Source organism: Montipora capricornis, chromosome 14, assembly GCF_036669925.1.
Source record: "Montipora capricornis isolate CH-2021 chromosome 14, ASM3666992v2, whole genome shotgun sequence".
Lineage (NCBI taxonomy): Eukaryota > Metazoa > Cnidaria > Anthozoa > Scleractinia > Acroporidae > Montipora > Montipora capricornis.
Genome location: NC_090896.1, coordinates 8,814,693 through 8,827,192, shown reverse-complemented (window position 1 = coordinate 8,827,192; position 12,500 = coordinate 8,814,693). Strand labels below are relative to the sequence as shown.

General features: G+C 39.2%; 2 protein-coding genes and 1 long non-coding RNA gene across 7 annotated transcripts in view; 2 read left to right on the top strand and 1 right to left on the bottom strand.

Moving 5' to 3' along the window:
- The window catches only part of LOC138032850 (uncharacterized), a 10,892-nt gene extending 8,896 nt beyond the window's left edge, over positions 1 to 1,996 (bottom strand). Inside the window, exons 1-2 of the mRNA XM_068880565.1 lie at positions 1,871 to 1,996; positions 1,426 to 1,503 (exon numbers count right to left, since the gene is read on the bottom strand). Coding sequence (XP_068736666.1) covers positions 1,426 to 1,503; positions 1,871 to 1,897 — 105 coding nt within the window. The 5' untranslated portion in view covers positions 1,898 to 1,996. The remainder of the gene's footprint in view (positions 1 to 1,425; positions 1,504 to 1,870) is intronic.
- A 62-nt stretch (positions 1,997 to 2,058) lies between these two features.
- LOC138032852 (uncharacterized) lies at positions 2,059 to 7,944 on the top strand. Of its 5 annotated transcripts, none has more exons than XR_011128493.1 (5): positions 2,088 to 2,192; positions 2,595 to 2,741; positions 3,604 to 3,852; positions 4,465 to 5,682; positions 7,383 to 7,944. It is a non-coding gene; the product is annotated as an uncharacterized lncRNA (long non-coding RNA). The 5 variants fall into 5 exon arrangements; XR_011128490.1 differs by lacking the exon at positions 2,595 to 2,741 and adding an exon at positions 2,317 to 2,543 and having other exon boundaries at positions 2,096 to 2,192; XR_011128492.1 differs by lacking the exon at positions 2,595 to 2,741 and adding an exon at positions 2,317 to 2,538 and having other exon boundaries at positions 2,178 to 2,192.
- Positions 7,945 to 11,057: 3,113 nt separating this feature from the next.
- Positions 11,058 to 12,500, top strand: part of LOC138033044 (uncharacterized) — a 32,254-nt gene continuing 30,811 nt past the window's right edge. The window contains exon 1 of the mRNA XM_068880786.1: positions 11,058 to 12,139. The gene's annotated coding sequence lies outside the window, so the exon portion shown is untranslated. The remainder of the gene's footprint in view (positions 12,140 to 12,500) is intronic.

Here is a 12,500-nt window from a genome sequence, read left to right as displayed (position 1 = left end):
ACACATCCATGGGTCTATTCCTTCAATGATGTCAAGAACCAACCTACATGTACAAATTACCAATTTGAAAGTTCTTTCAAAACTATCATGCAAAGTAGTTTATGACGATTCATTGAAGGAACAGGACCATGCATCTCAATGCCTCAGCCACGAGACAAACAATTGCTAGCATCTTTTTGCTACATTGTAACCTTATGAGGCACATTAAAAAGTAAAATCTAGAGAAGCAAAGGAATTAAGATGTGTTTGATACCTAACTTAATTTTGCTAAAGAAAAACTTTTGAGGTGCACTTTAAAGGCTTTCTGTGTTTAAATAATATTGGGAGTTTACTGGTAAAGTTTCTTTCAAATTCTGAGTCTTTTATGATTAAAATATGGAAATAAAAATTGTGATGAGGTGGCTGTAGGGAAACATACTGGAAGTCTGCATAAGTAATGAACTTGGACATTAGATGAGCATGAACCACCATCAACCGGCAATTTTCAGTCTTATCATAGTTTAGTTTCTGCACAAACTACTGTTCAGATTTAACCGAGAGGAAATTTTCTTTCTTCTGTACGGACATCTGCATGAGGTCTAATTAAAGTAACTTCTGTGTGGGTTTTGAGGGCTATTTTTGTAAGATTGCTGCCAATCACTACCTTATTCAGAAAATAATGGCAACCCATGTTTGTATTCTATAATTATTAACCTTGTGCAAATTAGTCTAGAACACAGCCTTCTAAGTAATTTGAGCCGGATTGAAATAACTCTTGCTATAAAATAAGACTTGGAAGGGTTATTTTCTCATGATTAAAAAAATATATAATGTTAAATAAATAAAGTTGTTTCCATTTTTCAAAGTCTGCCTCATCATCTGCACCAAAAATAATGAAGGGTGACATGTTAAAATGTAGTGCAATGTCACATGAGGGTGCTCCATTATACTTTCATGTTCTCACCCCCGTTAATTAACCCTTTCACACCTAAACCAGCCTAAACCGGCCATCTTTAGTATTTTACTCTGTCTAACACCAGACAATTTTACTCGTCAATATGGGGAGTAGACATTAGACGTAGACTAGACGTTAAAAATCGTCTGGTGTTAGACGGAGTAAAATCACTTTACAGTATCACTCCTGGAAGTGAATGGTATAACTGACAAGTACTGTTTATCAGATAAATGTGACCCAAATTAATCAAATCAACCAAGAAGGGACCTGTCAGGAAATCATTGCTCTAAAAATAATGTCCAAGAAAAGACATATTACATGCTACCCAGCAATATATAGTTACAAACATTGGAAGAGAAAAACAAAAAAAGACGCCTTTTTCCCTGCATGTGATTTGATGCAATTATGTGTGTACTGTGCACACGACACCTTTACTGAAGGGAAACAGTGTCTCTTTTCTTAAAGAAACATTTCTAAAATGCCAAACAAACCTGAGAAATTGTGGCATCAAACATTTTTGCAGCTTCATTGCTTGTTGTTGACATAGGAAGGCCCTCCTTTCTCCAAGCCTATGAAATATTCAATTTTAATACACCAAAGAGTTGAAGGAATTGATCATGCATGATCGAATACACAATATGAATTATTATATTTTTTTCTTTTAATAAATACTTAAAACTGTTGTTCCGCTTCTTATTAAAATCACTTCACAGTTTGGATAAAAACACCTTGTCGTCGCTGCAGTCTGCCGCCAAAAACCGGCTTTTGGTTAAGAAATTTTTAACAATTAAGCTTTATTAATGCCTAAAACTTAATTTTCCGCTGAGTCAGATCAAAGAGTCAGAGCTTTTTATATTGGTTCATATGCAGTTATTTTAGATCGTACAGTGTTTTCCAAATTCCGTAAACAGAAATAGCTAAAATGTTATTACTTACATCGACATCTCTCCAATTACTGTGCATGTTAGCCGTCTTATCAACAAATAATTATTGTTTCGTGCCGATCAGGGTAATGCGACACGCGCACGATGACAACGGCTTGTCACATTGCTTGTCACGCAATTCCACACAACTCGTGCACCAGGGCCCGCCGGGTTGCTTCTCTCCACTTCCCGTATAAACAGTTTTCGTCCCTTCTACGCACGCTTAGTCAGGGAAAGATTGAAGCTCGATTTTAAAAGTTCTCGAAAATGAAGACATAATGGAGGATCCTTCTATCTATCGATGTCGAGAAAAGACACGGCTTTTTTGCCTACAGGTGAGGTTACGTCAATTTCCTCTCGTTTAATGTAGTGCAAAATCTGTGCAGTATATCATTCAGATTTGAATCATCTGTGATCGATGTACCAGGCTTGGCAGTTTTCCTTGATCTGTCTTTCTAGCGAGAAGGAAACCTCTGCACAGATTCAATTCTTCACCGGTTTTGAAACCTGCCATAACCATTTTGAAATTTAAGACCAACAACCCAATAGCAGAAGAGACGAAGGGACGTTTCATTGACGTCACATCGCCCATGCGTGACAGAACATTGGGGAGATTGTGCAGAGGTTTCCATTCCTTCTTGCTAGAGAATGGAAAATATTAATCAAGGAAACTCCTGCCAAGTAAGGTATCTATTATGGAATTTATGCTATTAGTTTATGGTGTTATCTATTTTTAGAACTCAGGTGTAACAATTGACAACAAACTCAGCTGGAATTGTCCCTCGAAAAACTAACCAAAGAGATCACTTCTGGAATCAGTGCCATGAAATGTGTTAGGCTCCTGGTTCCTCATGATCAGGCAACCTTAACATCTTATATACAATGTATATACCTTGGCTTTATAATACAACCTCACTTTGACTACGTACTGTAGTACTGTCTGAGTACCTTTACAAGACAACCTGCAAATACTGCAGAATATAGCAGCCCGTGTTTTAACGTTCTCTAACTATGACGATGATGCTGACCAATTCTTGGAAATTCTGGTGTGGAAAAATCTTGATTGCTAGCAAAACATACAAAAGGCCATCATAGTATTCAAAATTAATATACAAAAATTTGGTTTTATCAACAGAGTTGATGATGTAAATTGGCCACCATACAGAGATCCTAAAAGCTGACATTTCGAGCGTTAGCGTTTCATCAGAGCGAATTGAATTTGGATTCGCTCTGACGAAGGGCTAACGCTCGAAACATCAGCTTTTAGAATCTCTGTATGGTGGCTAATTTACATTATTAACTCATCGACGCAGCACCACAGTTTCTTTAGAAACTACCCCCTTCATTCAAAATTAATGCCCACATGGGTTAGCTCCAGAGTACTTAGCATCAAAATTTTCTGAAATCAATGTAAGCTACAATTTGAGGGTCTTTGAGAACAAACTTAATAATTATTTTAGATTGCCATGCACAGATTATTTCAAAAATAGTTTTAGTTATAGTGGTGCCGCACTGTGGAATAGCCTTCCTTGCGACGCTAGGTGCACAGAATCTTTCAGGTCATTCAAATGCACAATCAGCAGCTCTATAAGGCATGGCGTTCATGGAAAGCAGCTTTTAAATATAGTGTAGTTCATAGTTTTTAAATTAGCTCTAGTTGTGTGGTTGTAGTTTTGATCTTTCTGTTAATAGTTGATGAATCACCCATGGTTAAATAAAGTTTCATTCATTCATTCCTTTATTCAGACCCAATCTGATTGGCCCCATTATTTGGCGGGACCTGTTCTAAGTTGTTGGCCCCATCACAAGTGCACATGGATACTTATGTAAGCTGTCTTTACCTTTCCACAACTCACTTGCCTCAAGGCATGGCGCTGCAAAAGGAGAGATCTTGTTGAGAAAGTTAGAGATTTCAGACGACAAAATAAATCTCAGCTTACCACGAGCCTAATGCAGAAGAGGAAAGCTTGGAAATCAATGTGATCTAAACTCAAGGTGCGTCTTATAGGCAAATATCTTTGTGCAACCAAACTCATGCAGGGATGGTTTTTTGCTGCCATCTTGTATGTTATGCTCATCCCAGTCTTCCATTACTGTGATTCCAAAATGGTGGCCTCACACCCATGTCCGTGATGGCCCTCAATTCTTAGCATTGTGCAAAAAAAACACCTACAAGAAAGTACTAAGAACAGCAGGATTTAAAGGTTTTTCTCTAAATTCTAGTTGAATTTCCTTCTGCCATTGTGCTTGACTATGATCTTCAGTTGAGACAGCATAATAACCCTTTCACCCTTAAACCGGCCTAAAGCCACCATACTTAGTATTTTACTCTGTCTAACACCAGACGATTTTACTCGTCAATGGGGAACCCCCAGGAGTCAATGGGTCATTAAGCTAGCAATTCTCTATTTGAGATGCATCTTATAACCGAATATTTTAATGAGATATTCAGTTTGTGACAATTAAAATGCCATCAAGTTTGAAAGTTAAAGTTGTGTCTGAATTAACCAAGTGCACCTTGTATCCTAAAAATTATGGTAATACTGTAAAGTAATGGGATAAGGCCAATTGAGAGTGATTGACACTTCTGGGTTCTTCTCTTTACAGTTTGGATGTAAATAATATGGCATCCTGTGAAGTAAATTCAAACAAGAACCGCAATCGCGATCAACTTGGTATGTGCGCAAATTATTTAAAGTTGTATGACTGTGTCACCCAAGATGTGTTCCATCGCAGTAGGGAATGAGCAGGCAGGGGCGAGTTCATTCAGATTAACTTCACATGTAGCACATAAAACTTGTTTTATTCTGTGATTTTTACAGATGAGATAATTTGACTAAAGCTTTCTTTGCTTTAGGTAGTTGACGAGGCCATCTGCAAATTTCATGTGACCTGTTTTTCCTAAACACGATGATTCAGCTCATTTTATCCTATCAGCTTTCCAGAAATTAAATTATACACTCAGAGACTTGCAATATACAAGTCTCAAAATTCCAGCCTTGCTCATTTGTTCTCCCTCATTCTACCTAAGTAAGTTCAAGACTCTATTATTAAACTTAATGCATAATTAAAGTATTTAAAATCCCTCTGGAGGGCAAAATTAATGCTTCCTTTGCTGCTTAAGTATGAAATGCTCGAGCTTTGAAATGGTCATAAAATCTTGACCTTACTCAGGTGGTATTTCACTGAAAATTTCCATTCTAGCTAAAAGGAACAGGATCTTTTAAATTCTGGAATTCTTTTAGTCCACTCTTCAAGATTACCAATTAAATGTAACAGTCGTGTGAACATTGTGTTGCAAAGGCCTATGACACAGTTTAGCTACAGGTCAAAGTTTAAGTGCTGATAGATAATTAATTCGCTTTCAAGGTATGACACTATGCACTCATCCCATGTAAGGTGTCCAGATTTGAGGATCTAAGAAATCCTGAGACTCCTGGGCTTTGAAATCCAGAACAACCAGATCTAGTAATGCAGAATGCACCCAGCCAATTTCAGAATCCATATATGAGTACCTGGAATCAAGCATGCACAGCATAGAATCCAATGTCCAAGACTGAGTGAAACTACCTTGCATGGGATGGTACACAAAATATGTCTAATCCTAGAGCATACAAGCAGTGAAAACTAGATCGCGTTCATCTTTAAATTTGACTGTTCTTTCAGTTTGGGAATCTATGGAGTTGGAAGAGACAATGTAGGGACGCACAGACTGACGCAAGCAGCACACCCTCCTCCTGCAGCCATGAAACATCCAGTTGCAGCTAGGAGTCCAAATATACCAGTTGCTGCCCCAAGGGGAAGACCTGCCAGAAAAAAAAGATGGTAGGGACCAGACATTAAGTACTTTGTCATAATTTATATTAAGTGCTTTGTTATATATTGTATATTACTGTTGTATTCAGTGCAGGCAACAACTGCAGAATTGTATCCCAGTTGGGATACATTCGAATTTGATCAGGGGCACATGACCAAGAATCAACCAATCATAGTGCTCGTTTTGTTGAGTGAAAGTCTAGGTATAAAAAAATTGATTTTCTTGATAAAGATAACAAGAGCATAGTTAAGCATCATAAGGATTATCCAGGCTTTAGGCAAACCCCTGTATTTTCAAATCATTTAAAGTTATTGTCTTTTGAAGAGTGAAGCAGTTGACATATCGTATGTGTCTGCTTAGGTGACTGCCTTATGGCACACGAACACGAATCACGATATTTAAATCAGTGTCGATTTTAATGCATGATGTCTTCAATAACTCATCATCCTTTAATATATCTAATCTTTTCAATTCTACGAGCAAAATACATGTGTACAACACAAGATATTCTTCCGCCGATAATCTCTACGCTAAATATTCCAGGTTAACCCGTCAAATCAAATCTTTTTCTAGACTTGGCGCAATAATATGGAATAGTATCCCTCCAGACCTGAGGAAATTACCCAAGTCATGCTTTAAGAATAAAATGCGAGAGTACTTATTTCAAATTCTAAAAAAGGAGGAGGATTATGTTGGCATACCAACTATTACGTCACAATAAACGAAAACTAATGTAAATCAATATTTAACAATTATTCGCCGAAGGGGAGGTGAATATCGGTGAATAAAAACCGAGATGAAGTTGAGGTTTTTATTCACCAATATTCACCGAGCCTGAGGTGAATAATTGTTTTAGTGTAATTACATAGGTGATTAATAGAAAAATATGTATTTTCTTTAAAGCAATTAATTTCTTCGTCTGTCACTTCGACAAAACGGCTGTGGCATAATTTTTGAAAAAACCACTTAGGTGATTATCGCGCAATAATCACCTCAAGGGAAACTAATCAGCGCAGAGCGTTTTCAATAATCACCTATGTAATTATTATACCAAAAAATAATATCTGTATGACAATAAAACATACGTTCATAAGGAACATTCGTTTTTAAAAATGTATAATATGTAATTGCATTCATCTCTCACTCTGTCCGCCTAGATTAGCTCTTGCAAGAGCGAGTTTCAATCGAGTGTCGTAAAACCAAAACCAAAGTAATTACTTTGGCCAATCAAAAAGGACGGAGACAATCCAGTAAACCAATCAAAACTCGAAATAATTTTACGTAGCCGACACAAAGCGTGGGAAAATGTGCACGCGCGAGCCACGATTGGTTTTGGTTTCACTTCTGATTGGTTAAAAAAAGTGGCGCGAGAACTTTGAACCAATCACTGAGTGAAGTAATGCAAAACCATAGCAATTCGCTAATTACTTTTGGCACTCAATTGAAAACCGCTCTATTTGCGGGTAAGAGTGATTCTTTTGTAATAGCTAAAGTAATAATAAACTTGAACTTGAAGGAAAGGAAGCAACGGAAGGAAAATAACTTTATTTGAGTGTCTAGTCGTTCTAGCGCTGGAGCACTGATTGGGTACACTGTAAACTGAAATTAACAATCAGCGCAAATCAAGTCAAATGATTATTAGTTACTTAAGCCCCTGACAATGAACTAATCTTAAAACCATACATTTGTATATTTAACTTACAAACAGTTGAAGCAGAAGCACAGGCAGTGCCACAACAGGCCAAGATGCAAGTTGCTGTTGCTGCAGGGCCCGTCTCTACAGTGGGTGTATTGCACAAGTTAAACAGCACCATGAGGGACACAAAGATGGTGATGGAATTAATGGTAAAGATCTTCATCACTTCTTGTTGTTAACAAAGGAACTGGTGAAAAATGTAACGCTTAGTCAAACATTATGTCATTTGGAGCAACTACAGAATACTCAAATTACAGAGCCATTTTTTGAAGAAGTGTCAGCGGCTCGTCAGCAAAATTCAATGTTTAAAAACGTGTAAGGTATCTTTGAGGGGCTCGACGGATCGTCAGTCTTGCTTAGCGAGCAGCCGAGCCGCAGAAGAAATACTTGTTTCAGATATTAGCTAGTTTATGCAATGGCGACGGAAACAGTGGAACACGGCAACACCACAAAAACTGTCTTAACGCAACCAGTTCCAACGACTTGAGACTTTTTTTTTATTCTGAAAGATTGGTTCGTGTTACAACCGGAGGGCCAAAAATCACAGTGACAAAAATAAAAAGGTCAACTTTGATTTGTCCCTTCGCCCGTTGCCAAGCAACAAGCAAGTTGTATTCTATCCTTCTGCATGGGAGCTTCACTCCTTTCCATCCACTCATGCATTTGCTTTGAACAGACATCTTCTTGCTTTCTTGGTCATAACAACCACCTTTTTACAACATCGGGTGAAATCGCGCTGCTTTCTCATTTCACAGCGAAAACAATAGCTTTTGGTTTATAAATTAGGAAAAAATAATCGCACTGCAAAAGTGATAGAGCGACTTTCGTGTGACCTTAAAAAAAAACGTAAAAACAGCACTTAAACAAAAATGCAGAACATTTAATTGGCTTATCGAACACAAACAAACGAGCGCGAATTTTCATTGGCTAAGCGAACTCGGGTGAAAAACAACGTCATCTCTTGATGTGATTGGGCAATAGAACTGTTTACTGCCCATATTAGTAATTTCCTTGGTGGGAAGAAGGAGAAGCTTTGGTTTAATCTTGCCAAACATTGGTCCATGAAACAAATTGCGGACACTTTTTCAAGGTCATGCGAAAGTCGCTCTACTCATTTTAGTTCCTTTCCTGTACTCTGTAAAACGACTACGTGATCTAACCTTGGAAATTTTAAGGTTTCGACAACAACATGGGCACGTAAAAATGAATCACTCTTTATCAATACTTCAATGGCGTTCGAACCAATACCGTGTAGAATACTTTTCCCACAATGTGAATGAGATGAAATAATTGCAAAATACTAAATGAGACAGCGCAGAGTTGCACGTGTACTTTGAACGGACGTTTTTCCCTACCGTAGCCGCCGTCACTGTTGTAACTTAACTGCGGCAGGCTGCTATGTATCAGCATAAAATTACAACACAAAACACGCGAATGCAGCGTATTAGGCAGACTGAAACTTTGAGCTTACCTGCAGAACTGTATATGCAAGAATATAGCAATTTATCCAGCCTTCCTTCTGCTTTCCTGGGCAATTTAAGTTGCATATTCGAAAGAGCGTTCTTTATATAATAAAACGCTCATGAGGGATTTTTTCCCCACAGTCCGTCAATATACCTTTCGATGTATAAACAAGCGAATGTTGTTTTCTTTGCAAATACGGAAATGACACAATGTTTTTCTTAGAACCGGAAGCACGAGGGAATTTTCTCACCATAGGGAACCCATAGGTGAAAGGGGAATATCATGGACTCGGGACAACAACATACACTTTGTCCTTGCGTTTTGTTCCTTTCCTTCCTTCTTGTTTTTTACGGTGGTTTGCGATTTCTGTGGACTTCGGTTCTTTCGCTTGTGCCTTTGTTATCATTGAAAACTGAGATTTTATAAGAGTATTGGTTTTCTATGGGCGGATCATGAGTGGTGGGTTCAGGCTTAGGCAGGTTTCAGAATTCGAAGAAAAGGGGAATTTTTTTTCCATACTACCGGAAGTATAGCGTCCCACGCAGACGTCCATTAGACTTCGTCACGTGTTCGTCCCACACGGTCTGTGTAGGAGGCTACTGGAAATATCGCGGAGTCCGATACTATCATTTCAGAGCCAGCCATTATTATTTCGGTAAAGCCCCGCGAAATAATCGCTTCCGGTACACGTCACCACCTGCATTAGTCGCGTAACTCAAGAAAAGATAATTACAACAGATTTGGCGTGACAGCCTGGGGCCGGTTGCTCGAAGCCTGGTTAGTGCTAACCGTTGGTTACGAGGTATCAAAACCTATAGGTTTCCGTGGTATTTAACGCTGATTAGCGCTAACAATGCTTCGAGCAACCCAGGCCTGGCTGTTAATAATATGACAAGAAGTGTTTATTCAGGAGTGATGGGCATCAGGGGTGGCTTAAATTCTACAAAAAGCAGTTTGCAATCCCACGCAATCGGGGAATTTTTTTCCGTGCCTTTAGACATATCGAGGTGTATCAATTTCACAGGTACGCTATAAACTTCAGATGCCGCAATTATATTGGGAAGAATCCCTCTGGCAAATGACATGATCAAGGCTACAATCACAACCCTCTGCCGAAGATGACAAGGTACTAAATGCACGTACAGAATAGGTTAAAAAGAAAGCTAAAACAAAATGAAAAGGGTGAATAGGGGAACCGAAACATTCTGAGATTTTGATGAACGTTTGACTGAACCGTTCACGGAACTTAAGATCCGAGATTGCGTGACATGCTAGGGAAATGTCTGCTTGCGACAGAGAGGACGATCGCTTCTGTGTCTCTCACCAACTTAATCAAGGAGTGAGGTGTGGACGGGTTGAATTTTGGGAAAGAAGGGGTTTTCCCTATGATCGCTGACCATTAAAGCCAAAACCTTGGTCACCATTCCAAGGAAATGGAGCCAAGGAAACTACGTAATTCCTTTGCATAAATGGCCAATCAACGTGAAAATGTAAGGCGATATCTATGTAATACTATATTGTAGCCTCTCTTGTATTGTAGTTATTTAACCCAGATAAGACTAGTGACCTAATGCGTTGGTGGTACTTTCCTTTTCCCTTGCTGCGACACAAGATCGCAAAGAGATAACTCTAGAGAAAGGAAAACTCTTTCAACTCTGAATCAAAACATGAATGGCGATGATTTAGGAGCTTCTGAAAGGAGTCTGGAAAAAAGGGATTTTGAAAGTGCATTAAAAAAGACACGAACTAACCTCATTCCTGAGGAGTTTAAAAGCTCGAAGAAGCAAAGGTAAAGGTACACGTTATTTAACGTGAAGTTCCTTTACTCTCACTCTCCCAGGAAGCCGACGGTGCGCTCATTTTTAATTACCCACCTCTTTCCATCAGTGCTCCGTTTTAAGGGTATTTAAGCTACTTTGGCTACACTGAAAGGAAAGAAGTCGAAACAAGGATGTGAGATCTAGGGATCGAACTCGGGACCTCTTGCACCAAGGCCGCGCACTAACCAACTGTGCCACCCTTGCTCAGGGAGCATCAACTTAGAGAAATTACTCACCAATATATTATCTTTTTTTTTTTCTAAAAACCCAGCATCAGAATCTGCAGGGGAGGGGGGGGGGGGCTGTAAAGCTAGCAAAATATTAACACAGAGAGAAGTGCGGCAAAGAACCAAATATAACAGTCCCATAAAAAAAAGGAAAAATTTGCGGCCAGAAGCAAGAAGCCAAAACAGGTTACAGCACGCGGAATGAAGAATTAGAAATTTGGCCCAGATGCCATGCTAGAATCTCGTTGTTAGGCAATGTTGTTTAGTGAAGCATATTAAGGTTTTGTTGTCTGCTACTCTCCTCCCCTGAGGCCGCTTTGTCACGATCCGTCGTCTTTTCTGTCGTCCACAAAACTCACTTCCGCCTCTTTTGCATCCTAAGGCGGAAATCACAAACATTTGGATATCTCTCTCAATATCGTCCCCGGAGCCTACGTTACCGTTGTCCAGCGGAACGTATCCTTGGTGCTGACCAAAAGGATCGTAGCCTCTAGAAACGAGATACGATCTCGCCATTATAAAAATGTTGATGTGTTTAGATGAGAGGCATGCTACACGCTCTACAAACTATGTATGCAAACACCAAGGGAAAAGTTATATCTCCTGATGATGAAAATGATTTGTTTGAAATAACAGCAGGGATACTGCGAGGAGACACATTGGCCCTCTTCATATTCATCATTTTGCGTGACTGCGCACTCAGACAAGGTCAGACAAGCTATAGAAGGCAAGGAAGAAGAATTGGGATTCACACCAACACCAAGAAGATCAAGAGGACATCTCACAGATCTTGATTTCGCAGATGATATTGCTCTACTCTCAGATAAAATTCAACAAGCACAAGAACTACTATTCAGAGTTGAAAGATCATTCAAGAAAGTTGGACTAAGTTTGAATGCTAAAAAGACCAGGTATCTAGCTTATAACATCGAAGATTCAGAGCCTCTTCACACTGAGGCTGGAGTAGCCCTTGAAAGAAATAATGATTTCAACTATCTCGGATCACGGGTGGATAGCACAGAGAAAGATATCAAGATACTCAAGGCGCAAGCATGGAAAGTCTTAAATGGCATGAGTAAGATCTGGAACTCTGGTATGTCATGAAACCTCAAGATCAGATTGTTCATTGCTATGATTGAATCAATCCTATTATGGCTGTACTGTGAGAGGTGGTCGTTAACTGAAGCTCAAGAAAGATCATTGGTTGGTACATATACACGCAAGTTAAGAAGTATCAAAGATTTACTGGTCATCACATGTAAGTAATGAAGAGTTATACATGATGGAGAAATGCCCCATGTAAGCAACAAGATCGCTTCCAGAAGAATACAACTAGCGGGACACTCGGTTATAGACACCCTGAGCTCAGCACCCAGCGCTTAGTGTCATGGACAACGAGGGAGAGGCAGGCCCAAGCATGACTACATCGCAACGCTTAAAATGCTGCTATGATCAAATAATTCACTTCTCTTTTTCCTTCAGATTTTGAAAGCGTGTTTGCTTGACGCCCAACTGGCAAAATTTTGAGCTTGCGAATTTTATTCAAAGGCTTTTTTCTTTGGTGCAGGTTTTGGATTTCACGATCCGCCGTTACTCACGTTCAAGACTAACCGATTGGA